This window comes from Oncorhynchus clarkii, chromosome 4, assembly GCF_045791955.1.
Source record: "Oncorhynchus clarkii lewisi isolate Uvic-CL-2024 chromosome 4, UVic_Ocla_1.0, whole genome shotgun sequence".
In the NCBI taxonomy this organism is placed as follows: Eukaryota; Metazoa; Chordata; class Actinopteri; order Salmoniformes; family Salmonidae; genus Oncorhynchus; species Oncorhynchus clarkii.
Window position 1 is genome coordinate 89,550,666 of NC_092150.1, and position 25,952 is coordinate 89,576,617.

A 25,952-nucleotide genomic window follows, 5' to 3' on the forward strand; every position below is an offset into this window, starting at 1 on the left:
CCTGCAAAAACTCTGCCTCCTAAAACATTCAACCTAACCTGAGTAGGCCTACAGAAGACGTGGTAACGTGTGGTAAATGTATCTAGTATTTCAACACCATACATAGCCATTTCTCTGGCAAACACATTGGACACACACTTTATTCCACTATACTATACGTTTTGAATAGTTTATGCATGCCCACTCTTAAGACACTATAGTGTGTAGGCCTATAGAGAATATAAACGTTTTGAACCCAAATAAAAAAAATAAAAAAATAAAAATATATATATTCACAAATGTAGTTTATAACATAGCTATTACTTGCACAAAACACAATATAAATTGTAATACCACAGAAATAAGGAAGTATCCTACCGACAAGGGAGTGGCTTGAGCAAACACCTTCCTGCTCTACATACACTTCTTCTTCGAGGGAATACCTGGTAATACCCAAAGGACTAGGCCTATAGCGCATCTACCAGAAATACAACATCAACTTTTCCGTGCAGATGCTTGTGGGGTGACAAGTTCTCAAATTAGGTAAGAGGCAAATTCGTAAAACTCAATGTTAAGAAGTGTTTTCACAACTGTCAAACGTAGGCTTTGCCTTCAGGTGTAAGAGACTCAACGGGACGTTAGCTGCGTCAAGGTCTTTCAAGTGATCTGAGTTATTAATTATTGTTTACGGGACACGCAAAACGATACTATTCAAGAGTCGTTTGAAGTCAGTAAAATTATACAGTGAACGTCATATTATTTCTAGCAGTTTACAAATATGTCATGTCGTGTCTCCAAATTAAATGTTCAAAACATGAAGACTGAGGACAACATGTGCTTCATGTAATAGATTGATTAACACGTCTTAATGGCACGAGTCCTTCACCGCTATAGATATATGAGATACCTTTGGATTCAAGCATTTGAACTTGAACAACATATGCACAATGTGTGGAATTTCTTTCCATTGCATTTGGCTACCTGAGTTCAGTTGGAAGAATCTCAATTATCACTGCAAGTCTCTGCAGGTGAAATTGTTGACACGTACTTGCAGCGCCTGGGTAAATGACGCTGCAGTATGCAACCCCACCTACTCCAAAACAAGTGTTCTTGCTATACTGACTCTCTTATAGAATAGGCAAGTATACAGGGTGTATCTATCTATCTGTGTTTTGGTTCTAGTTTTGACAAGTGAGGTGGATTACCGCGGTAAAGTTGGTTTGAGATTCGATATTGGCCAGACATTCAGGAACTTCAAACTTCTATTGCTCGGGAACGATTTGATCTATATACCTCAGTTCAGTCTCTTTATGAAGGAAAACATGTGTACAACATTGCACAGGTTTTATTTTCCCGAGTCCGACCCGAGCTTCATAATCACAAGGCAACCTTGTAGGCAGCCCGCTCAAAGTCAATGCAACTAGTTAGGGACCGTCAACAAAGTGCATGATCACAATATTCAAAATCCAATAGCGTTACACCAAGTGACTTAGCAACCTAATTTCAACTGTCCATTATTTCTTACATAGAGAGGAAAGTTGCACACCCTTTGGTTTTCTCCTAAAATTATACCAACATTTTTAACATATATATGTTGGTGTATGTATATATATATATATATATATATATGTATGTATGTATATGTGTTAAAAATGTTGGTATAAATTTAGGAGAAAACCAAAGGGTGTGCATATATATATATGTTAAAAATGTTGGTATAATTTTATTAATATTTTAAAAAAATACTTATTTCAATAACTCCTTGGCCATGTGACCTACGCAGCATAAACCAACATTGTATTGTTCACAGGTTAGGGACACACGTCGCACATGGTTTTCCTATAAAGTGCTTACACAATTTTATATAAATATTAGAAAATGTCAAATTTCAATAGCTCTTCAACCGCGTGACTTAAAAACCTGATTTCAACTGTTTGTTATTCCTTATATAGAAAGGCATGTTTCACATGCTTTAGTTTTCTCATCAAATGATTCAATTTAATAAAAATAATTTTATTGATAAAAAAGCACTTACAACTAAATTTCTCCTTGACCATGTGACCTAGACTCCTCGTACCAACGTTGGAAGGGTAGGGATGCACATCGCACATCCTTTGGTTTTCTGAAATATTGTTACATTTTCTACTTGACCATGTGACCTAGACTCCTCGAACCAACGTTGGAAGGGTAGGGATGCACATCGCACATCCTTTGGTTTTCTGAAATATTGTTACATTTTCTACTTGACCATGTGACCTAGACTCCTCGTATCAACGTTGGAAGGGTAGGGATGCACATCGCACATCCTTTGGTTTTCTGAAATATTGTTACATTTTCTACTTGACCATGTGACCTAGACTCCTCGTACCAACGTTGGAAGGGTAGGGATGCACATCGCACATCCTTTGGTTTTCTGAAATATTGTTACATTTTCTACTTGACCATGTGACCTAGACTCCTCGAACCAACGTTGGAAGGGTTAGGGATGCACATCGCACATCCTTTGGTTTTCTGAAATATTGTTACATTTTCTTTTACTTGAATTTATTTGTTAAATGTTTGACTTAGAATTCCAATAGGTCCCTGATCACATGACCTAGTCACCTTAAAACCAACTTTGTATTGTTCACAGGTCAGGGACACACATTGCACACCCATAAAGGACAATATTAGAGCCCAACTCTCTGAATAGTTGGTTAAAATTGCAATGTTCATCTTTATAGCCTCTCTGTCAACCCTCTTCAATATGTTCAGAATTCTGTAGCTTCAGTGCCCACGCTGAACGGTACACCATTTTGGTCTTATCTTACCTTTATGGCTCAATCTGTTTGCAGGCATTCTGATGGGCTGGCAGGGGGGAGGGAAGAAATAGTGTTCTCTCCCCTCTGGGTCCTTATCTGATGTTATGGTATGAAGGAAGGCTGAGGACCGATGCAGTACAGGCTGTATGCTACTTCTCATTGTCCACATTGTCTGAATAATATTAAACCTTTAACAGAACATCGTTGTTCGTTCTACCCTTGGATCTCTTATTTCACTGGAAACCGAAAACTTCCCTACAATCCAAACGTAAAACCAGGGAAACCATCACGTCCACCTCTCCACCGACTCCACTGCTCAGCAACACATCTCTCCATGTCCTGGCTCTTTGTTATCGTTCTGACACGTTTGCACATCTAAATTCCCTCACTCTACTCATCTGACTCCAGCGTCCTTATAACTACTAAGACCTAAGATTAAGATAACTACTAAGACTCCTGGCCATTGGGGACCTTGTCTTCAGTGCCTTCAGCTCAGCTGGACTCTTCTGAAACTCCTCAAACATCCATCACATCATTTGCATATTTATAACCATCTCTTCAGACAGCACCATTTAGCCCCCCCCCAGTCTCCCATTTCTTGTTAGATGTTTTGACAAGTGTCGTGGAAATTTCCTCTATTTACCAAATCATGAGAGCAAACCACACACAAGTCAGAGTTGGTTATCACAAAGTCCATCTTTAATTATATGAGCTCTATCACAACCCTGTGACTCTCAGATCAATTCAGTGTCTATCAATGAATTCTCTGAGAGTCCCTCACACATTGTTACTGAGATCCTTTATAGCAAAGACACACATATCCAGACAGCATAGGCATAATTTATTGTTCAGCTTTGTCTCCTAAACTATGTTTTTTTCTCAAACTCAGAACCATAAACCAATCCTCCATATCAACAGGCATATAGCAAATCCATCCTATCTTGACAAGATCACAGAGACACACTGACTGGCACACAGACATTGTGGAGCCAAGAGATACACGCTTGACCTCTCCCCTCTCTCCGGCCCAAGCAACTTAGTCTTGACAGAGACCAGATACTGCAAACCCCGCCACAGTATTATACAAAAATAACATTCTGATGAGAAGTAACTTACAAACATATGATGAATATAAAACATCTATGTTACCAACCAATTCTGATTATTCCCCAACACCTTACTGCCTAACAGTGTAATGTTAGTTCTGTCCTTACTGCCAGTGTAATGTTAGTTCTGTCCTTACTGCCAGTGTAATGTTAGTTCTGCCCTTACTGCCACTGTAATGTTAGTTCTGTCCTTACTGCCAGTGTAATGTTAGTTCTGTCCTTACTGCCAGTGTAATGTTAATTCTGTCCTTACTGCCAGTGTAATGTTAGTTCTGTCCTTACTGCCAGTGTAATGTTAGTTATGTCCTTACTGCCAGTGTAATGTTAGTTATGTCCTTACTGCCAGTGTAATGTTAGTTCTGTCCTTACTGCCAGTGTAATGTTAGTTATGTCCTTACTGCCAGTGTAATGTTAGTTCTATCCTTACTGCCAGTGTAATGTTAGTTCTGTCCTTACTGCCAGTGTAATGTTAGTTATGTCCTTACTGCCAGTGTAATGTTAGTCCTGTCCTTACTGCCAGTGTAATGTTAGTTCTGTCCTTACTGCCAGTGTAATGTTAGTTCTGTCCTTACTGCCAGTGTAATGTTAGTTCTGTCCTTACTGCCAGTGTAATGTTAGTTCTGTCCTTACTGCCAGTGTAATGTTAGTTCTATCCTTACTGCCAGTGTAATGTTAGTTCTGTCCTTACTGCCAGTGTAATGTTAGTTATGTCCTTACTGCCAGTGTAATGTTAGTTCTGTCCTTACTGCCAGTGTAATGTTAGTTCTGTCTTTACTGCCAGTGTAATGTTAGTTCTGTCCTTACTGCCAGTGTAATGTTAGTTCTGTCCTTACTGCCTAACAGTGTAATGTTAGTTCTGTCCTTACCAACAGTGTAATGTTAGTTATGTCCTTACTGCCAGTGTAATGTTAGTTCTGTCCTTACTGCCAGTGTAATGTTAGTTCTGTCCTTACTGCCTAACAGTGTAATGTTAGTTCTGTCCTTACTGCCAGTGTAATGTTAGTTCTGTCCTTACTGCCAGTGTAATGTTAGTTCTGTCCTTACTGCCTAACAGTGTAATGTTAGTTCTGTCCTTACTGCCTAGCATTGTAATGTTAGTTCTGTCCTTACTGCCTAACAGTGTAATGTTAGTTCTGTCCTTACTGCCAGTGTAATGTTAGTTCTGTCCTTACTGCCAGTGTAATGTTAGTTCTGTCCTTACTGCCTAGCATTGTAATGTTAGTTCTGTCCTTACTGCCTAGCATTGTAATGTTAGTTCTGTCCTTACTGCCTAACAGTGTAATGTTAGTTCTGTCCTTACTGCCTAACAGTGTAATGTTAGTTCTGTCCTTACTGCCTAACAGTGTAATGTTAGTTCTGTCCTTACTGCCAGTGTAATGTTAGTTCTGTCCTTACTGCCAGTGTAATGTTAGTTCTGTCCTTACTGCCAGTGTAATGTTAGTTCTGTCCTTACTGCCTAACAGTGTAATGTTAGTTCTGTCCTTACTGCCTAACAGTGTAATGTTAGTTCTGTCCTTACTGCTAGTGTAATGTTAGTTTTGTCCTTACTGCCTAACAGTGTAATGTTAGTTCTGTCCTTACTGCCAGTGTAATGTTAGTTCTGTCCTTAATGTTTGTTAAAGGTTGCATGGTTTCAAGGTGGTGTCTTTCCCTGACAAAGTTGGTACTGTTTCATATGTGTTATTGTTTGTTACGGTCAATATCTAACAGATACTGTACACATAAACTCACCAGGCTACCTGCCTCCTCCAACCACCAGGCTACCTTCCTCCTCTAACCACCAGGCTACCTGCCTCTAACCACCAGGCTACCTGCCTCCTCTAACCACTAGGCTACCTGCCTCCTCTAACCACTAGGCTACCTGCCTCCTCTAACCACTAGACTACCTGCCTCCTCTAACCACTAGTTTACCTGCCGCTCTAACCACTAGGCTACCTGCCTCCTCTAACCACTAGGCTACCTGCCTCCTCTAACCACTAGGCTACCTGCCTCCTCTAACCACTAGACTACCTGCCTCCTCTAACCACTAGGCTCCCTGACTCCTCTAACCACTAGACTACCTCCCTCCTCTAACCACTAGGCTCCCTGCCTCCTCTAACCACTAGACTAGACCCCTTGACTTACTCCTCTAACCACTAGTTTACCTGCCGCTCTAACCACTAGGCTACCTGCCTCCTTTAACCACTAGGCTACCTGCCTCCTCTAACCACTAGGCTACCTGCCTCCTCTAACCACTAGGCTACCTGCCTCCTCTAACCACTAGACTACCTGCCTCCTCTAACCACTAGGCTACCTGCCTCCTCTAACCACTAGGCTACCTGCCTCCTCTAACCACTAGGCTACCTGCCGCTCTAACCACTAGGCTACCTGCCTCCTCTAACCACTAGGCTACCTGCCTCCTCTAACCACTAGGCTACCTGCCGCTCTAACCACTAGGCTACCTGCCGCTCTAACCACTAGGCTACCTGCCGCTCTAACCACTAGGCTACCTGCCTCCTCTAACCACTAGACTACCTGCCTCCTCTAACCACTTGGCTACCTGCCTCCTCTAACCACTAGACTACCTGCCTCCTCTAACCACTAGACTACCTGCCTCTTCTAACCACTAGACTACCTGCCTCCTCTAACCACTAGGCTACCTGCCTCCTCTAACCACTAGACTACCTGCCTCCTCTAACCACTAGACTACCTGCCTCCTCTAACCACTAGACTACCTGCCTCCTCTAACCACTAGACTACCTGCCTCTTCTAACCACTAGACTACCTGCCTCTTCTAACCACTAGACTACCTGCCTCTTCTAACCACTAGGCTACCTGCCGCTCTATCAGTAGATCAGATCTGTGAATCAACTTTAAAGTGAGTCAGAACCGTATCTGTTGTTACACAGTACACAGCGTAGTGTTGTTACTAGATACAGTGCATTTCGAAATTATTCAGACCTGTCACGTTCTGACCTTTATTTCCTTTGTTTTGCATTTATTTAGTATGGTCAGGGCGTGAGTTGGGTGGGCAGTCTATGTTTGTTTTTCTATGATTTGGGTATTTCTATGTTTCGGCCTAGTATGGTTCTCAATCAGAGGCAGGTGTCATTAGTTGTCTCTGATTGAGAATCATACTTAGGTAGCCTGGGTTTCACTGTGTGTTTGTGGGTGATTGTTCCTGTCTCTGTGTTTGCACCAGATAGGGCTGTTTTGGTTTTTCACATTTCTTGTTTTGTTAGTTTATTCATGTATAGTTTCTATATTAAAGAACCATGAATAATAACCACGCTGCGTTTTGGTCCGCCTCTCCTTCACCTCAAGAAAACCTTTACAAGACCCCTTGACTTATTCCAAATTATTTTCCGTTATTTCCGCCTTATTCTAAAATCTACACACAATACCCCAATAATGACAAGAACTTGTTATTGGAATATATAGTACCAGTCGAACATCTACTCATTCAAGGGTTTTTATTTATTTGTTACTATTTTCTACATTGTAGACCAAAGGACAGATTCTCATCGGTCTAATGTCCATTGCTCGTGTTTCTTGGCCCAAGAAAGTCTGTTATTTTCATTGGTGTCCTTTAGTAGTGGTTTCTTTGCAGCAATTGGACCATGAAGGACTGATTCACACAGTCTCCTCTGAACAGTTGATGTTGAGATGTGTCTGTTACTTGAACTCTGTGAAGCATTTATTTACGCTGCAATTTCTGATACTGGTAACTCTAAGGAACTTATCCTCTGCAGCAGAGGTAACTCTGGGTCTTCCTTTCCTGTGGCGGTCCTCATGAGAGCCAGTTTCATCATAGTGCCTGATGGTTTTTTGCGACTGCACTTGAAGAAACTTTTAAAGTTCTTGACATTTTCCGGTTTGACTTAAATTTCTCTTTGCTTTTTTGAGCTGTTCTTGCCATAATATGGACTTGGTCTTTTACCAAATAGGGCTATCTTCTGTATACCACCATTACCTTGTCACAACACAACTGATTGGCTCAAACTCATTATGGAAAGAAATTCCACAAATTAACTTTTAACAAGACACACTGTTAATTGAAGTTCATTCCAGGTGACTACCTCATGAATCTGGTTGAGAGAATGCCAAGAGTGTGCAAAGCTGTCATCAAGGCAGCTTTGAAGAATCTCAAATATAAAATATACAGTGCCTTGCGAAAGTATTCGGCCCCCTTGAACTTTGCGACCTTTTGTCACATTTCAGGCTTCAAACATAAAGATATAAAACTGTATTTTTTTGTGAAGAATCAACAACAAGTGGGACACAATCATGAAGTGGAACGACATTTATTGGATATTTCAAACTTTTTTAACAAATCAAAAACTGAAAGATTGGGCGTGCAAAATTATTCAGCCCCTTTACTTTCAGTGCAGCAAACTCTCTCCAGAAGTTCAGTGAGGATCTCTGAATGATCCAATGTTGACCTAAATGACTAATGATGATAAATACAATCCACCTGTGTGTAATCAAGTCTCCGTATAAATGCACCTGCACTGTGATAGTCTCAGAGGTCCGTTAAAAGCGCAGAGAGCATCATGAAGAACAAGGAACACACCAGGCAGGTCCGAGATACTGTTGTGAAGAAGTTTAAAGCCGGATTTGGATACAAAAATATTTCCCAAGCTTTAAACATCCCAAGGAGCACTGTGCAAACGATAATATTGAAATGGAAGGAGTATCAGACCACTGCAAATCTACCAAGACCTGGCCGTCCCTCTAAACTTTCAGCTCATACAAGGAGAAGACTGATCAGAGATGTAGCCAAGAGGCCCATGATCACTCTGGATGAACTGCAGAGATCTACAGCTGAGGTGGGAGACTCTGTCCATAGGACAACAATCAGTCGTATATTGCACAAATCTGGCCTTTATGGAAGAGTGGCAAGAAAGCCATTTCTTAAAGATATCCATAAAAAGTGTTGTTTAAAGTTTGCCACAAGCCACCTGGGAGACACACCAAACATGTGGAAGAAGGTGCTCTGGTCAGATGAAACCAAAATTGAACTTTTTGGCAACAATGCAAAACGTTATGTTTGGCGTAAAAGCAACACAGCTGAACACACCATCCCCACTGTCAAACATGGTGGTGGCAGCATCATGGTTTGGGCCTGCTTTTCTTCAGCAGGGACAGGGAAGATGGTTCAAATTGATGGGAAGATGGATGGAGCCAAATACAGGACCATTCTGGAAGAAACCCTGATGGAGTCTGCAAAAGACCTGAGACTGGGACGGAGATTTGTCTTCCAACAAGACAATGATCCAAAACATAAAGCAAAATCTACAATGGAATGGTTCAAAAATAAACATATCCAGGTGTTAGAATGGCCAAGTCAAAGTCCAGACCTGAATCCAATCGAGAATCTGTGGAAAGAACTGAAAACTGCTGTTCACAAATGCTCTCCATCCAACCTCACTGAGCTCGAGCTGTTTTGCAAGGAGGAATGGGAAAAAATGTCAGTCTCTCGATGTGCAAAACTGATAGAGACATACCCCAAGCGACTTACAGCTGTAAACGCAGCAAAAGGTGGCGCTACAAAGTATTAACTTAAGGGGGCTGAATAATTTTGCACGCCCAATTTTTCAGTTTTTGATTTGTTAAAAAAGTTTGAAATATCCAATAAATGTTGTTCCACTTCATGATTGTGTCCCACTTGTTGTTGATTCTTCACAAAAAAATACAGTTTTATATCTTTATGTTTGAAGCCTGAAATGTGGCAAAAGGTCGCAAAGTTCAAGGGGGCCGAATACTTTCGCAAGGCACTGTATTTAGATTTGTTTAACACTTTTTTTGGTTACTACATGATTCCATATGTGTTATTTCATAGTTTTGATGTCTTCATTATTATTCTACAATGTAGAAAATTTAAAAAATAAAGAAAAACATTTGAATGGGTGTGTCCAAACAACCTGAACTTTTTGGTGCGTTGAAACGATGCTCAATTAGTATCAAGGGACCTAATCTGTGCCAGGAAAACGTTCCCCACACCATTACACCACCAGCCTGTACCGATGACACCAGCCTGGACGGGGCCATGGACTCATACTGCTTACGCCAAATCCTGACTCTGCCAACAGCATGATGCAACAGGAACTGGGATTCGTTGGACCAGGCAGTGTTTTTCCAGTCCTCAGTTGTCCAGTGTTGGTGATCGCGTTCCCACTGGAGCCACCAGCTGATAGAAGTGGAACCCAATGTAGTCGTCTGCTGCAATATCCCTGACAAGGACCGACGAGTTGTGCGTTCCGAGATGCCGTTCTGTACGCTACTGTTGTACTGCGCTGTTATTTGTCTGTTTATGGCCAACTTGTTAGCTTGCACAATACTTCTCCTTCTCCTTCAACCTCTCATCAACGAGCAGTTTTCAACCACAGGACTGAAGCTGACTGGATGTTTTTGTTTGTTTGTAAACCTTAGATACTGTTGTGGGTGGAAATCTCAGGAGGCCGGCCGTTTCTGAGATACTAGAACTTGGCGCGCAAGGTACCGACGATCATACCACGCTCAAAGTTGCTTAGGTCCAGTCTAACGTTCAGTCCAACAGTAACTGAATGCCTCGATGCCTGTCTGCCAGCCTGCTTTATATAGCAAGACACCACATGACTCACAGTCTGTAGGAGCGATCCATACCTAATAAACTGAGTGTTTGTTCAAACGCTACGCCATACCCGCTGCAAGGGTTCGACTAAATGTATCTCTTAAAGAGAAACTGTCATGGTAACTGTGCATCTGTCCCCACATACTCTCTCCACCTCTCTCTCTCTCGGTCTCTCTCCGCCTCTCTCTCTCTCTCGGTCTCTCTCCCCCCCCTCTCTCTCTCGGTCTCTCTCCTCCCTCTCTCTCTTGGTCTCTCTCCCCCTCTCTCTCTCTCTCGGTCTCTCTCCCCCTCTCTCTCTCTCTCTCCCCTCTCTCTCTCTCCTCCTCTCTCTCTTCCCCCCCCCCCCTCTCTCTCTCTCTCTCTCCCCCTCTCTCTCTCTCTCTCTCTCTCCCCCCCCCCTCTCTCTCTCTCTCTCTCTCTCTCTCTCTCCCCTCTCTCTCTCTCTCTCCCTCTCTCCCCTCTCTCTCTCTCGGTCTCTCTCCCCCTCTCTCTCTCTCCCCCCCCTCCTTTTCTCTCCCTCTCCGCAGGTATGATGACAGTATGACGTTGTCCTCCTCTCTGCCCTGATAATGTACGAGGTGATGCAGGGAGACACTACCACCCTGTCCTGGAGGCTACCCAGCCCCGGCCACAACGACGGCCCACAACAGAGCCCCTTCAGCGGGGAGGGAGGACCTACTAAGATCCTTAAAGTTTGTTTCTCCACCAACAACAACACCCTGGGGAAGAACTTCAAGCTGGTCAAGTGTGACAGCTCCTGGCAGATCAGGGTGAGGGATTGTCTAGATATTGAGACTGCATTCCAAAAGGAACACGACCTTTTGAGAAGTTCTCCACTACAATGAATAGAGTGCTATTTGGAACGCATCCTGAATGTTTATCTTATTATATTATTCTTGTATTTATTTATATTTGTAATAAGACATATCATTTTATTTATTGTGAATTCTGTTAGTTTATTTAGTTGTAACATTGTAAGATTACACTACTTTAAACCAACTATATAGCTTCGCAGACTAGGCACCCAAATTCAAGCTGTGACGGTCTCCGTACTGGTCTCTCTCCTCCAGGCTGTAGTCCAGTCTGTCCTGACCAGTGGTATCATTTTAACTGTGACGGTCTCCATACTGGTCTCTCTCCTCCAGGCTGTAGTCCAGTCTGTCCTGACCAGTCGTATCATTTTAACTGTGACGGTCTCCATACTGGTCTCTCTCCTCCAGGCTATAGTCCAGTCTATCCTGACCAGTGGTATCATTTTAACTGTGACGGTCTCCATACTGGTCTCTCTCCTCCAGGCTGTAGTCCAGTCTGTCCTGACCAGTGGTATCATTTTAGTAACTGTGACGGTCTCCATACTGGTCTCTCTCCTCCAGGCTGTAGTCCAGTCTATCCTGACCAGTGGTATCATTTTAATAACTGTGACGGTCTCCACACTGGTCTCTCTCCTCCAGGCTGTAGTCCAGTCTGTCCTGACCAGTGGTATCATTTTAACTGTGACGGTCTCCATACTGGTCTCTCTCCTCCAGGCTGTAGTCCAGTCTATCCTGACCAGTGGTATCATTTTAGTAACTGTGACTATCTCCATACTGGTCTCTCTCCTCCAGGCTATAGTCCAGTCTATCCTGACCAGTGGTATCCTTTTAACTCAGACTGACTCCATACTGGTCTCTCTCCTCCAGGCTGTAGTCCAGTCTATCCTGACCAGTGGTAGACTGGGCCCTAACATCCAGTATAAAGGCTGCTATGGTCTGCTGCTGAAGCACCTCAAGTCAGACGAGCTCCACTGGCTCCATCCAGACCTGACCGTGGGGGAGGTGGAGCAACGCTATGAGAGTCATCACGTGGAGGCAGAGTGGAGGTGAGAGGAGGGGGGGGAGAGGAGGGAGGGGAGGTGGGGGAGAGAGAGGGGTGAGGTGGAGGAGGAGGAGAGAGGATGGTAGAGGAGGAGGTGAGGGTGTAGGAAGTGGGGGTGAGCGGAGGGTGGAGGAGGAGGTGGGGGTGAGAGAAAGCATGATGGGTAATATACAGAGCCATTTGAGTCGTGGGCCAGGTTGAGGAAGAGGAAGTAGTTAATTTTATTTATTTAACCTTTATTCAACTAGTCAGGAGCAATGTTCAGAAAAATATGATTGTATTGACAATTGGGGTCCTGTTGAAGCCTCCTGCTCTAAAGCAGTAGGATGTTCATCTCTCCCCAGGTATGACCTGAGAGTCCGCTACATTCCAGTCAACTTCCTGGAAAAGTTTAAAGAAGACAGAACCACATTTCTGTATTTCTATCAACAGGTACAGTAGGCAGTAAGCACTACTCTGACTATGTAGAGAACACATTACTACTCTGACTATGTAGAGAACACATTACTACTCTGACTATGTAGAGAACACATTACTACTCTGACTATGTAGAGAACACATTAATACTGTATGGAGAGAACACATTACTACTCTGACTATGTAGAGAACACATTACTACTCTGACTATGTAGAGAACACATTATTACTCTGACTATGTAGAGAACACATTACTACTCTGACTATGTAGAGAACACATTACTACTCTGACTATGTAGAGAACACATTACTACTCTGACTATGTAGAGAACACATTACTACTCTGACTATGTAGAGAACACATTACTACTCTGACTATGTAGAGAACACATTACTACTCTGACTATGTAGAGAACACATTATTACTCTGACTATGTAGAGAACACATTACTACTGTATGTAGAGAACACATTACTACTCTGACTATGTAGAGAACACATTACTACTCTGACTATGTAGAGAACACATTATTACTCTGACTATGTAGAGAACACATTACTACTCTGACTATGTAGAGAACACATTACTTCTCTATGTAGAGAACACATTACTACTCTGACTATGTAGAGAACACATTACTTCTCTATGGAGAGAACACATTACTACTCTGACTATGTAGAGAACACATTACTTCTCTATGGAGAGAACACATTACTACTCTATGGGGAGAACACATTAATACTCCGTGGAGAGAACACATTACTACTCTATGGAGAGAACACATTACTACTCTATGGGAAGAAAAATAGCATTCTCTCTGTAAAGAACACATTACTACTCTATGGAGAGAACACATTACTACTCTGACTATGTAGAGAACACATTAATACTGTATGGAGAGAACACATTACTACTCTATGGGAAGAAAAATAGCATTCTCTCTGTAAAGAACACATTACTACTCTATGGAGAGAACACATTACTACTCTATGGGAAGAAAAATAGCATTCTCTCTGTAAAGAACACATTACTACTCTATGGAGAGAACACATTAATACTCCGTGGAGAGAACACATTACTACTCTATGGGAAGAAAAATAGCATTCTCTCTGTAAAGAACACATTACTACTCTATGGAGAGAACACATTACTACTCTGACTATGTAGAGAACACATTAATACTGTATGGAGAGAACCCATTACTACTCTATGGGGAGAACACATTACTACTCTATGGGGAGAACACATTACTACTATATGGGGAGAACACATTACTACTCCGTGGATAGAACACATTACTACTCCGTGGAGAGAACACATTACTACTCCGTGGAGAGAACACATTAATACTCCGTGGAGAGAACACATTACTACTCTATGGAGAGAACACATTACTACTCTATGGAGAGAATACATTACTACTCTATGGAGAGAACACATTACTACTCCGTGGAGAGAACACTTTACTACTCTATGGAGAGAACACATTACTACTCTATGGAGAGAACACATTACTACTCTATGGAGAGAACACATTACTACTCTATGGGGAGAACACATTACTACTCTATGGGGAGAACACATTACTACTCCGTGGAGAGAACACATTACTACTCCGTGGAGAGAACACTTTACTACTCCGTGGAGAGAACACATTACTACTCCGTGGAGAGAACACTTTACTACTCTGTGGGGAGAACACATTACTACTCCGTGGAGAGAACACATTACTACTCCGTGGAGAGAACACATTAATACTCCGTGGAGAGAACACATTACTACTCTATGGGGAGAACACATTAATACTCCGTGGAGAGAACACATTACTACTCTATGGGAAGAAAAATAGCATTCTCTCTGTAAAGAACACATTACTACTCTATGGAGAGAACACATTACTACTCTGACTATGTAGAGAACACATTACTACTCTGACTATGTAGAGAACACATTAATACTGTATGGAGAGAACACATTACTACTCTATGGGGAGAACACATTACTACTCTATGGGGAGAACACATTACTACTATATGGGGAGAACACATTACTACTCCGTAGAGAGAACACATTACTACTCCGTGGAGAGAACACATTAATACTCCGTGGAGAGAACACATTACTACTCTATGGAGAGAACACATTACTACTCTATGGAGAGAACACATTACTACTCCGTGGAGAGAACACTTTACTACTCTATGGAGAGAACACATTACTACTCTATGTAGAGAACACATTACTACTCTATGGGAAGAAAAATAGCATTCTCTCTGTAAAGAACACATTACTACTCTGTGGAGAGAACACATTAATACTCCGTGGAGAGAACACATTACTACTCTATGGGGAGAACACATTAATACTCCGTGGAGAGAACACATTACTACTCTATGGGAAGAAAAATAGCATTCTCTCTGTAAAGAACACATTACTACTCTATGGAGAGAACACATTACTACTCTGACTATGTAGAGAACACATTAATACTGTATGGAGAGAACACATTACTACTCTATGGGGAGAACACATTACTACTCTATGGGGAGAACACATTACTACTATATGGGGAGAACACATTACTACTCTGTGGATAGAACACATTACTACTCCGTGGAGAGAACACATTAATACTCCGTGGAGAGATCACTTTACTACTCTATGGAGAGAACACATTACTACTCTATGGAGAGAACACATTACTACTCCGTGAAGAGAACACATTACTACTCCGTGGAGAGAACACATTACTACTCCGTGGAGAGAACACATTACTACTCCGTGGAGAGAACACATTACTACTCCGTGAAGAGAACACATTACTACTCCGTGGAGAGAACACATTACTACTCCGTGGAGAGAACACATTACTACTCTATGGAGAGAACACATTACTACTCCGTGGAGAGAACACTTTACTACTCCGTGGAGAGAACACATTACTACTCCGTGGAGAGAACACATTACTACTCCGTGGAGAGAACACATTAATACTCCGTGGAGAGAACACATTACTACTCCGTGGATAGAACACATTACTACTCCGTGGAGAGAACACATTACTACTCCGTGGAGAGAACACATTACTACTCCGTGGAGAGAACACATTACTACTCTATGGAGAGAAAACGTTACTACTCTATGGAGAGAACACATTACTACTCTATGGAGAGAACACATTACTACTCCGTGGAGAGAACACTTTACTACTCTATGGAGAGAACACATTACTACTCTATGGAGAGAACACATTACTACTCCGTGAAGAGAACACATTACTACTCCGTGGAGAGAACACATTACTACTCCGTGGAGAGAACACATTACTACTCCGTGGAGAGAACACATTACTACTCCGTGAAGAGAACACATTACTACTCCGTGGATAGAACACATTACTACTCCGTGGAGAGAACACTTTACTACTCCGTGGAGAGAACACATTACTACTCTATGGAGAGAACACATTACTACTCTATGGAGAGAACACATTACTACTCTATGGAGAGAACACATTACTACTCTATGGAGAGAACACATTACTACTCCGTGGAGAGAACACTTTACTACTCCGTGGAGAGAACACATTACTACTCTATGGGGAGAACACATTACTACTCCGTGGAGAGAACACATTACTACTCCGTGGAGAGAACACTTTACTACTCCGTGGATAGAACACATTACTACTCCGTGAAGAGAACACATTACTACTCCGTGGATAGAACACATTACTACTCCGTGAAGAGAACACATTACTACTCCGTGGATAGAACACATTACTACTCCATGGATAGAACACATTACTACTCCGTGGATAGAACACATTACTACTCCGTGGAGAGAACACATTACTACTCCGTGAAGAGAACACATTACTACTCTATGGAGAGAACACATTACTACTCCGTGAAGAGAACACATTACTACTCCGTGAAGAGAACACTTTACTACTCTATGGAGAGAACACATTACTACTCTATGGGAAGAAAAATAGCATTCTCTCTGTAAAGAACACATTACTACTCTATGGAGAGAACACATTAATACTCCGTGGAGAGAACACATTACTACTCTATGGGGAGAACACATTAATACTTCATGGAGAGAACACATTACTACTCTATGGGAAGAAAAATAGCATTCTCTCTGTAAAGAACACATTACTACTCTATGGAGAGAACACATTACTACTCTGACTATGTAGAGAACACATTAATACTGTATGGAGAGAACACATTACTACTCTATGGGGAGAACACATTACTACTCTATGGGGAGAACACATTACTACTATATGGGGAGAACACATTACTACTCCGTGGATAGAACACATTACTACTCCGTGGAGAGAACACATTACTACTCCGTGGATAGAACACATTACTACTCCGTGGAGAGAACACATTACTACTCCGTGGATAGAACACATTACTACTCCGTGGATAGAACACATTACTACTCCGTGAAGAGAACACATTACTACTCCGTGAAGAGAACACATTACTACTCCGTGGAGAGAACACATTAATACTCCGTGGAGAGAACACATTACTACTCCGTGGATAGAACACATTACTACTCCGTGGAGAGAACACATTACTACTCCGTGGATAGAACGGATTACTACTCCGTGGATAGAACACATTACTACTCCGTGAAGAGAACACATTACTACTCCGTGGATAGAACACATTACTACTCCGTGAAGAGAACACATTACTACTTCATGGATAGAACACATTACTACTCCGTGGATAGAACACATTACTACTCCGTGGATAGAACACATTACTACTCCGTGGAGAGAACACATTACTACTCCGTGAAGAGAACACATTACTACTCTATGGAGAGAACACATTACTACTCCGTGAAGAGAACACATTACTACTCCGTGGATAGAACACATTACTACTCCGTGGATAGAACACATTACTACTCCGTGGAGAGAACACATTACTTCTCCGTGGAGAGAACACATTACTACTCTATGGGGAGAAAAATTGTATTCTCTCTGTAAAGAACACATTAATGCTTTTCAGATCTTCATCATCCAAGACAACTCGCTGATGTCTGGTGCTTGTGTGAATACTGTAGATGCGTAGTGATTACATACAGCTAAGATTGAATGTGTTCTCTCGGTATTTGCCTGTGTCAGGTGCGTAGTGACTACATGCAGTACCATGCCAGTAAAGTCAGTGATGGAATGGCCCTGCAGCTGGGATGTCTGGAGATCAGGTGAGGTTGTGGTATTCCCTTCTGGATATTGTATTAGACAGCGTCAACACATGACAGTTGGCTTGGTCCGTATAGAGCTTCGTTCGGCACGTCATGTTTGTGCTGTCTCTTCTGCTTCGCCTTCAGGAGGTTCTATAAAGACATGAATGCTAAAGGCCTGGAGAAAAAGTCCAACTTCGAAGTGTTAGAGTAAGTATGTACGTTTGTCGTGCTTCTTTTTCTTCTTCTCCTTACTAACCTTCACTTCTATGACTTAAAAAAAAAAAAACACATTTGATTGATTGATTGTTTGATTCTAACTGGTCTCTCCAATGAAGGAAGGACGTGGGGCTGAACCTGTTCTTCCCACAAGAGCTCATTGACAGCATGAAGGTACATTTATACATTTTTGGGGGGGATATCCGCACGATCGTTTAAAATATTATTGGAAGTTTCTACGAGTATAAATTAGGTTGTAAATGAGCCTACTTCACTTTTACGTCAACAGGGATCATTTCTGATCATTTTCTACGCTAAGCAGTGTTGTTTACCCTCCTCAAAAATGTATTTGTCCACCGTGTGACGTAGGGTTATGAAAGTGTTATCTAATGTTGCTGTGGTCTGTCTCAGTCTTGTCATCTTCGTAACCTGATCCCGTAGACTTTCCAGCAGTACCTTACTCTGAAAGAAAGAGGGGTGGGAGGGGGTTAGGGTCACTATTACTAACAGAAACAATTAGTTTTATTAATATAATGTTGCTGTGGTCTGTCCCAGTCTCGTCATCTTCGTAACCTGATACAGTAGACTTTCCAGCAATACCTTACTCTGAAAGAAGGGGTGGGGGGGGGGGGGGGGGGTTAGGGTCACTATTACTAACAGAAACAATTAGTTTTATTAATATAATGTTGTGATGTTCTGTCCCAGTCTCGTCATCTTCGTAAGATGATCCAGCAGACGTTCCAGCAGTACGCTACTCTGAAGGAGGATGAGTGTATGGTTAGCTTCTTCCAGACACTCACCGACTTCATCACCATCGGCGAAGAGGTCTACCCTTGTGAACTGGTGGTGAGTGTTGCTGCTGGCTTTACAGACAACAAGGATGCACTGCAAATAACTGATCTCAAATGCACTGTAAATACCTGACCTCACTGCAAATACCTGACCTCACTGCAAATTACCTGACCTCACTGCAAATACCTGACCTCACTGCAAATACCTGACCTCACTGCAAATACCTGACCTCACTGCAAATACCTGACCTCACTGCAAATACCTGACCTCACTGCAAATACCTGACCTCACTGCAAATACCTGACCTCACTGCAAATACCTGAGCTCACTGCAAATACCTGACCTCACTGCAAATACCTGATGTCACTGCAAATACCTGACCTCACTGCAAATACCTGACCTCAGTGCAAATACCTGATCTCACTGCAAATACCTGACCTCACTGCAAATACCTGACCTCAAATGCACTGTAAATACCTGACCTCACTGTAAATACCTGACCTCAAATGCACTGTAAATACCTGACCTCACTGTAAATACCTGACCTCACTGTAAATACCTGACCTCAAATGCACTGTAAATACCTGACCTCACTGCAAATACCTGACCTCAATGTAAATACCTGACCTCACTGCAAATACCTGACCTCAAATGCACTGTAAATACCTGACCTCACTGTAAATACCTGACCTCACTGTAAATACCTGACCTCACTGTAAATACCTGACCTCACTGCAAATACCTGACCTCACTGCAAATACCTGACCTCAAATGCACTGCAAATGCAAGTGTGGACTTTCCTAATTCGTTTGTAACTGCTGACGTTTTTTAGTGGGGTTACAAGAATCTACAATTACAGTCTGAGGTTTGTCAGGAAATTAAAGTTAACTTGCAACCCCACTGTTTGTCCACAGCAAGGCTGGAGTCTGTCAGTAGAGCTGGTGATAGGAGCCAGGGGCATTCGCCAACGCACACATAAAGACTCAGCGGTAAGCAGGGTGTTAACTGTATACACTAACCCAGAAAGATTCAGTGGTGTTAACTGTTTACAGGGCATTCGGAAAGTATTCAGACCCCTTGAATTTTCTACATTTTGTTATGTTACACTCTTATTCTAAAATGGATTAAATTGTTTTTTAAAATCAAATCAAATCAAATTTTATTTGTCACATACACATGGTTAGCAGATGTTAATGCGAGTGTAGTGAAATGCTTGTGCTTCTAGTTCCGACAATGCAGTAATAACCAACAAGTAATCTAACAATTCCAAAACTACTGTCTTATACACAGTGTAAGGGGATAAAGAATATGTACATAAGGATATATGAATGAGTGATGGTACAGAGCAGCATAGGCAGGATACAGTAGATGGTATCGAGTACAGTATATACATGAGGTGAGTATGTAAACAAAGTGGCATAGTTAAAGTGGCTAGTGATACATGTATTACATAAGGATGCAGTCGATGATATAGATTACAGTATATACGTATGCATATGAGATGAATAATGTAGGGTAAGTAACATTATATAAGGTAGCATTGTTTAAAGTGGCTAGTGATATATTTACATTTCCCATCAATTCCCATTATTAAAGTGGCTGGAGTTGAGTCAGTGTCAGTGTGTTGGCGTGACGCTTGGCATTCGGGCCAAAGAGTTCAATCTTGGTTTTATCTGACCAGAGAATCTTGTTTCTCATGGTCTGCGAGTCTTTAGGTGCCTTTTGACAAACTTCAAGCGGGCTGTCATGTGCCTTTTACTGAGGAGTGGCTTCCATCTGGCCACTCATAAACATAAAGAACTGATTGGTGGAGTGCTGTCGTTCTGGAAAGTTCTCTCATCTCCACAGAGGAACTCTAGAGCTCTGTCAGAGTGATCATCGGGTTCTTGGTCACCTCCCTGACCAAGGTGCCTTCCCCGATTGGTCAGTTTGGCGGGGCTGCCAGCTCTAGGAAGAGTCTTGATGGTTCCAAACTTCTTCCATTTGAAGAATTATGGAGGCCAATGTGTTCTTGGGGACCTTCAATGCTGCAGAAATGTTTTGGTACCCTTCCCCAGATCTGTGCCTAGACACAATCCTGTCTTGTAGCTTTAAGGATAATTCCTTTGACTTCATTACTTGGTTTTTGCTTTGACATGCACTGTCAAGTGTTGGACCTTATATAGAGAGGTGTGTGCCTTTCCAAATCATGCCCAATCAATTTAATTCACCACGGGTGAACACCAATCAAGTTGTAGAAACATCTCAAGGAAGATCAATGGAAACAGGATGCACCTGAGCTCAATTTCTCTCTTGGTAAAGGGTTTGAATACTTATGTAAATAAGGTATTTTTTATATATATTTGTTTATATTTTATATATATTTATACACACATTTGAAAAAAATTCTATAAACCTGTTTTTTCTTTGTCACTATGGAGTGCAGATTGCTGATTTTTTAAGAATATTTATTCAATTTTAGAATAAGGCTGTAATGTAACAAAATGTGGAAAAACTCAAGGGGTCTGATTACTTTCCGAAGGCACTGTATATGTTGCCATTTCATCATTTTCATTGCATTATCATGAATGCTTTCTGACCGAGATTCTCATGTTGTTCCTGTCCCAGGTTGGGTGCTGAATCCTCCTCTGTAATCCTCCTCTATAATCTCTCCTCTATAATCCTCCTCTATAATCCTCTGTAATCCTCCTCTGTAATCCTCCTCTGTAATCCTCCTCTATAATCCTCCTCTATAATCCTCCTCTGTAATCCTCCTCTGTAATCCTCCTCTATAATCCTCCTCTATAATCCTCCTCTATAATCCTCTGTAATCCTCCTCTATAATCCTCCTCTATAATCCTCTGTAATCCTCCTCTATAATCCTCCTCTGTAATCCTCCTCTGTAATCCTCCTCTATAATCCTCCTCTATAAACCTCCTCTATAATCCTCCTCTATAATCCTCCTCTATAAACCGCCTCTATAATCCTCCTCTATAATCCTCCTCTATAATCCTCCTCTATATCCTCTATAATACTCCTCTGTAATACTCCTCTGTAATCCTCCTCTGTAATCCTCCTCTATAATCCTCCTCTATAATCCTCCTATATAATCTTCCTCTGTAATCCAAAAATAGCTCAGCACTCTGGTGAATGATCTGAAATGAACATGTTTTTTTTTGCCACACGAATGTTTAGGGTATGAGCCCTTCTTCAGCATGCATAGGGAGAATGTTACGACAACTGTACAGGCCTCACACAGGTGGGCATAATAGATTCACAGTCATTATTGACCCAATCAGATCGCAGCAGAAGGAGCTGTGTGGGAAACATGCAAATTGAATAAAAATAACTACAGTTCAAGTTGGAAGTTTACATACACTAAGTTTGGAGTCATTAAAACACGTTTTTCAACCACTCCACACATTTCTTGTTAACAAACTATCGTTTTGGCAAGTCAGTTAGGACATCTACTTTGTGCATGACACAAGTAATTTTTCCAAAAATGGTTTACTCACAGATTATTTCACTTATTATTCACTATATCACCATTCCAGTGGGTCAGAAGTTTACATACACTAAGTTGACTGCCTTTACACAGCTTGGAAAATTCCAGAAAATTATTTCATGGCTTTAGAAATTTCTGATAGGCTAATTGACATAATTTGAGTCAATTGGAGGTGTACCTATGGATGTATTTCATGGCCTACCTTCAAACTCAGTGCCTCTTTGCTTGACATCATGAGAAAATCTAAAGAAATCAGCCAAGACCTCAGAAATAAAATTGTAGACCTCTACAAGTCTGGTTCATCCTTGGGAGCAATTTCCAAAATATGCTGTAAACAGGTACAAAAGTATCTATATCCACAGTAAAACGAGTCCTATATCGATATAACCTTAAAGGCCGCTCAGCAAGGAAGAAGCCACTGCTCCAAAACCGCCATTAAAAAGCCAGACTACAGTTTGCAACTGCACATAGGGACAAAGATCGTACTTTTTGGAGAAATGTCCTCTGGTCTGATGAAACAAAAATAGAACTGTTTGGCCATAATGACCATCGTTATGTTTGGAGAAAAAAGGGAGAGGCTTGCAAGCCGAAGAACACCATCCCAACTGTGAAGCACAGGGGTGGCAGCATCATGTTGTGGGGGTGGCAGCCTCATGTTGTGGGGGTGGCAGCATCATGTTGTGGGGGTGGCAGCTTCATGTTGTGGGGGTGCTTTGCGGCAGGAGGGACTGGTGCACTTCACAAAACAGAGGACATCATGAGGAGGGGAATTGTGTGGATATATTGAAGCAACAAGACATCAGTAAGGAAGTTAAAGCTTGGTCGCAAATGGGTCTTCCAAATGGACAATGACCCCAGGCATACTTCCAAAGTTGTGTCAAAATGGCTTAAGGACAACAAAGTCAAGGTATTGGAGTGGCCATCACAAAGCCCTGACTTCAATCCTATAGAACATGTGTGGGCAGAACTGAAAAAGCGTGTGTGAGCAAGGAAGCCTACAAACCTGACTCAGTTCCACCAGCTCTGTCAGGAGGAATGGGCCAAAATTCACCCAACTTATTGTGGGAAGGTTGTGGAAGGCTACCCAAAACATTTGATCCAAGTTAAACATTTTAAAGGCAATGCTACCAAATACTAATTGAGTGTATGTAAACCTCTGACCCACTGAGAATGTGATGAAAGAAATTACATCTGAAATAAATCATTCTCTATACTATTATTCTGACATTTCACATTCTTAAAATAAAGTGGTGTTCCTAACTGACCTAAAACAGAGAATTGTTACTCGGATTAAATGTCAGGAATTGTGAAAAACTGAGTTTAAATGTATTTGGCTAAGGTGTATGTAAACTAACGACTTCAACTGTGTATATATGTGAGGGTATTTTCAGCCTACACATTTATATCCTTCTACAAAAAAAACATTCCTCATTCTTTTTAACCTTTATTTAACTAGGTAAGTCAGTTTAGAACAAATTCTTATTTTCAATGACAGCCTAGGAACAGTGGGTTAACTGGTCTAGGAACAGTGGGTTAACTGGCCTAGGAACAGTGGGTTAACTGGTCTAGGAACAGTGGGTTAACTGGTCTAGGAACAGTGGGTTAACTGCCTGTTCAGGGGCAGAACGACAGATTTGTATCTTGTCAGCTCGGGGATTTGAACTTGCAACCTCTTGCTGCCCGCTGTAAGGGTATCTCTCTTTGGAGAGGTAATACATCCCTATCTCTTCCTCATCCCCATCTGTCCCATCCCCAGCCTGTGTGGGCTCCAGGGTGAAGTTTCCCTTAGGGACAGATCTAGGATCAGCTTCCACTCTCCCAATACTTACCCTAACCATTAGTGGGGAAAATGTTAAACTGACCCAAGGTCAGTGTCTACAGGTGTATCAGTGTATCAGCTAATTGTTACTCTCTTATACCCCCAAGCCCGTGTGTCTAGCGAACTTCAAACAGATCAAGAGCATCAAGTGTTTATCTCAGAGTGACAACAAAGCCCTCCTCAATCTTGACATAGACGGAGCCAGACAGGTACACATTGAAAAATATAGAAAAAAACTTTATTAGCACTGCTTAAATCAGGACACAGTGAGGCCTGGACCCATTATTCATTAATGGTCTCAGAGTACTGATCTAGGATCAGTATTGCCTTTAGATCATAATACATAGTTATTTAAACCTGATCTGGGATCAGTATTGCCTTTAGATCATAATACATAGTTATATAAACCTGATCTAGGATCAGTATTGCCTTTAGATCATAATACATAGTTATTTAAACCTGATCTAGGATCATTACATCTACTCTGAGAGACTTTGTGAATAAGTGCCCTGAGTCATAACTTGAGATCTGTGTGTGTATCAACAACAACAACAACAAAAAACACACAACATTTTTATTGACGTGATAGTTGAGTAAAATGCCTGCATCTTAAGTAATATTCTGCCCTGAAAGGCCAATAGGTCTATGACCCCTTTGACATTCTAGTGTTTTGTAATGTGATTTGTAATGGTCAGTAATGTGAATGGTTTGTATCTTCTTCGTCAGCCTCTGTCTATCAACGTGACTAAGTTTGCGATGGCAGAGAACATGGTGGATCTTATTGACGGTTACTGTCGTTTGGAGCACGCCACTGACGAGTCGTTCATCGTCAGACCTGACAAAGGTAAAAGGGGGGAATCAGGAAGTTCACCCCGTCTATATAATGGTTAGGGGAAACACTGAAAGAGTGCATCACAACTTGGGTTTCCTCGTTTTCTCCTTTCTCGTCCAATTGAACCAATGTGAAGTAACACCATGTTTTTGTCGTGACCCCATAGACGCCAATCTACGATGTTCCCTTCCAGATCTGCCCACAAAGTGAGTGGATTGAACAAAGCTTAATATTTGGGGCTTTTTTGTGTGTCATTTCTGTAAAAAATCACTATGCTGAAACTGAACTGTACATATTGAAGAGTAGTTGTTGGAACATCGGATGTAAGCTCAAGTGAAAAGTGAGTCTTTCGGAGTGTTTTATCAACGAGACAGGAAGTGTTATTGTAACAGTGTGCCTGGTGCATTGAGGAACTATAAACCCTGGATTGATGATCCTCTCCTCCTCTGGCTGTCTCTCCTCGCCTCCTCTGGCTGTCTCTCCTCGCCTCCTCTGGCTGTCTCTCCTCACCTCCTCTGGCTGTCTCTCCTCTCCTCCTCCTCTGGCTGTCTCTCCTCTCCTCCTCCTCTGGCTGTCTCTCCTCTCCTCCTCCTCTGGCTGTCTCTCCTCGCCTCCTCTGGCTGTCTCTCCTCGCCTCCTCTGGCTGTCTCTCCTCTCCTCCTCTGGCTGTCTCTCCTTCTACTCTGGCTGTCTCTCCTTCTACTCTGGCTGTCTCTCCTCGCCTCCTCTGGCTGTCTCTCCTCTCCTCCTCTGGCTGTCTCTCCTTCTACTCTGGCTGTCTCTCCTCTCCTCCTCTGGCTGTCTCTCCTTCTCCTCTTGCTGTCTCTCCTTCTACTC

General features: G+C 42.0%; 1 protein-coding gene across 1 annotated transcript in view; it reads left to right on the forward strand.

Annotated features, from left to right (window-relative positions):
• Window positions 1–401: 401 nt before the first annotated feature.
• The window catches only part of LOC139407430 (protein tyrosine kinase 2 beta, b), a 46,265-nt gene continuing 20,714 nt past the window's right edge, over window positions 402–25,952 (forward strand). Inside the window, exons 1-12 of the mRNA XM_071151215.1 lie at window positions 402–522; window positions 11,006–11,248; window positions 12,158–12,336; window positions 12,677–12,764; window positions 17,911–17,990; window positions 18,117–18,179; window positions 18,308–18,362; window positions 18,894–19,034; window positions 19,895–19,969; window positions 24,391–24,492; window positions 25,010–25,127; window positions 25,282–25,321. Coding sequence (XP_071007316.1) covers window positions 11,048–11,248; window positions 12,158–12,336; window positions 12,677–12,764; window positions 17,911–17,990; window positions 18,117–18,179; window positions 18,308–18,362; window positions 18,894–19,034; window positions 19,895–19,969; window positions 24,391–24,492; window positions 25,010–25,127; window positions 25,282–25,321 — 1,142 coding nt within the window. The 5' untranslated portion in view covers window positions 402–522; window positions 11,006–11,047. The remainder of the gene's footprint in view (window positions 523–11,005; window positions 11,249–12,157; window positions 12,337–12,676; window positions 12,765–17,910; window positions 17,991–18,116; window positions 18,180–18,307; window positions 18,363–18,893; window positions 19,035–19,894; window positions 19,970–24,390; window positions 24,493–25,009; window positions 25,128–25,281; window positions 25,322–25,952) is intronic.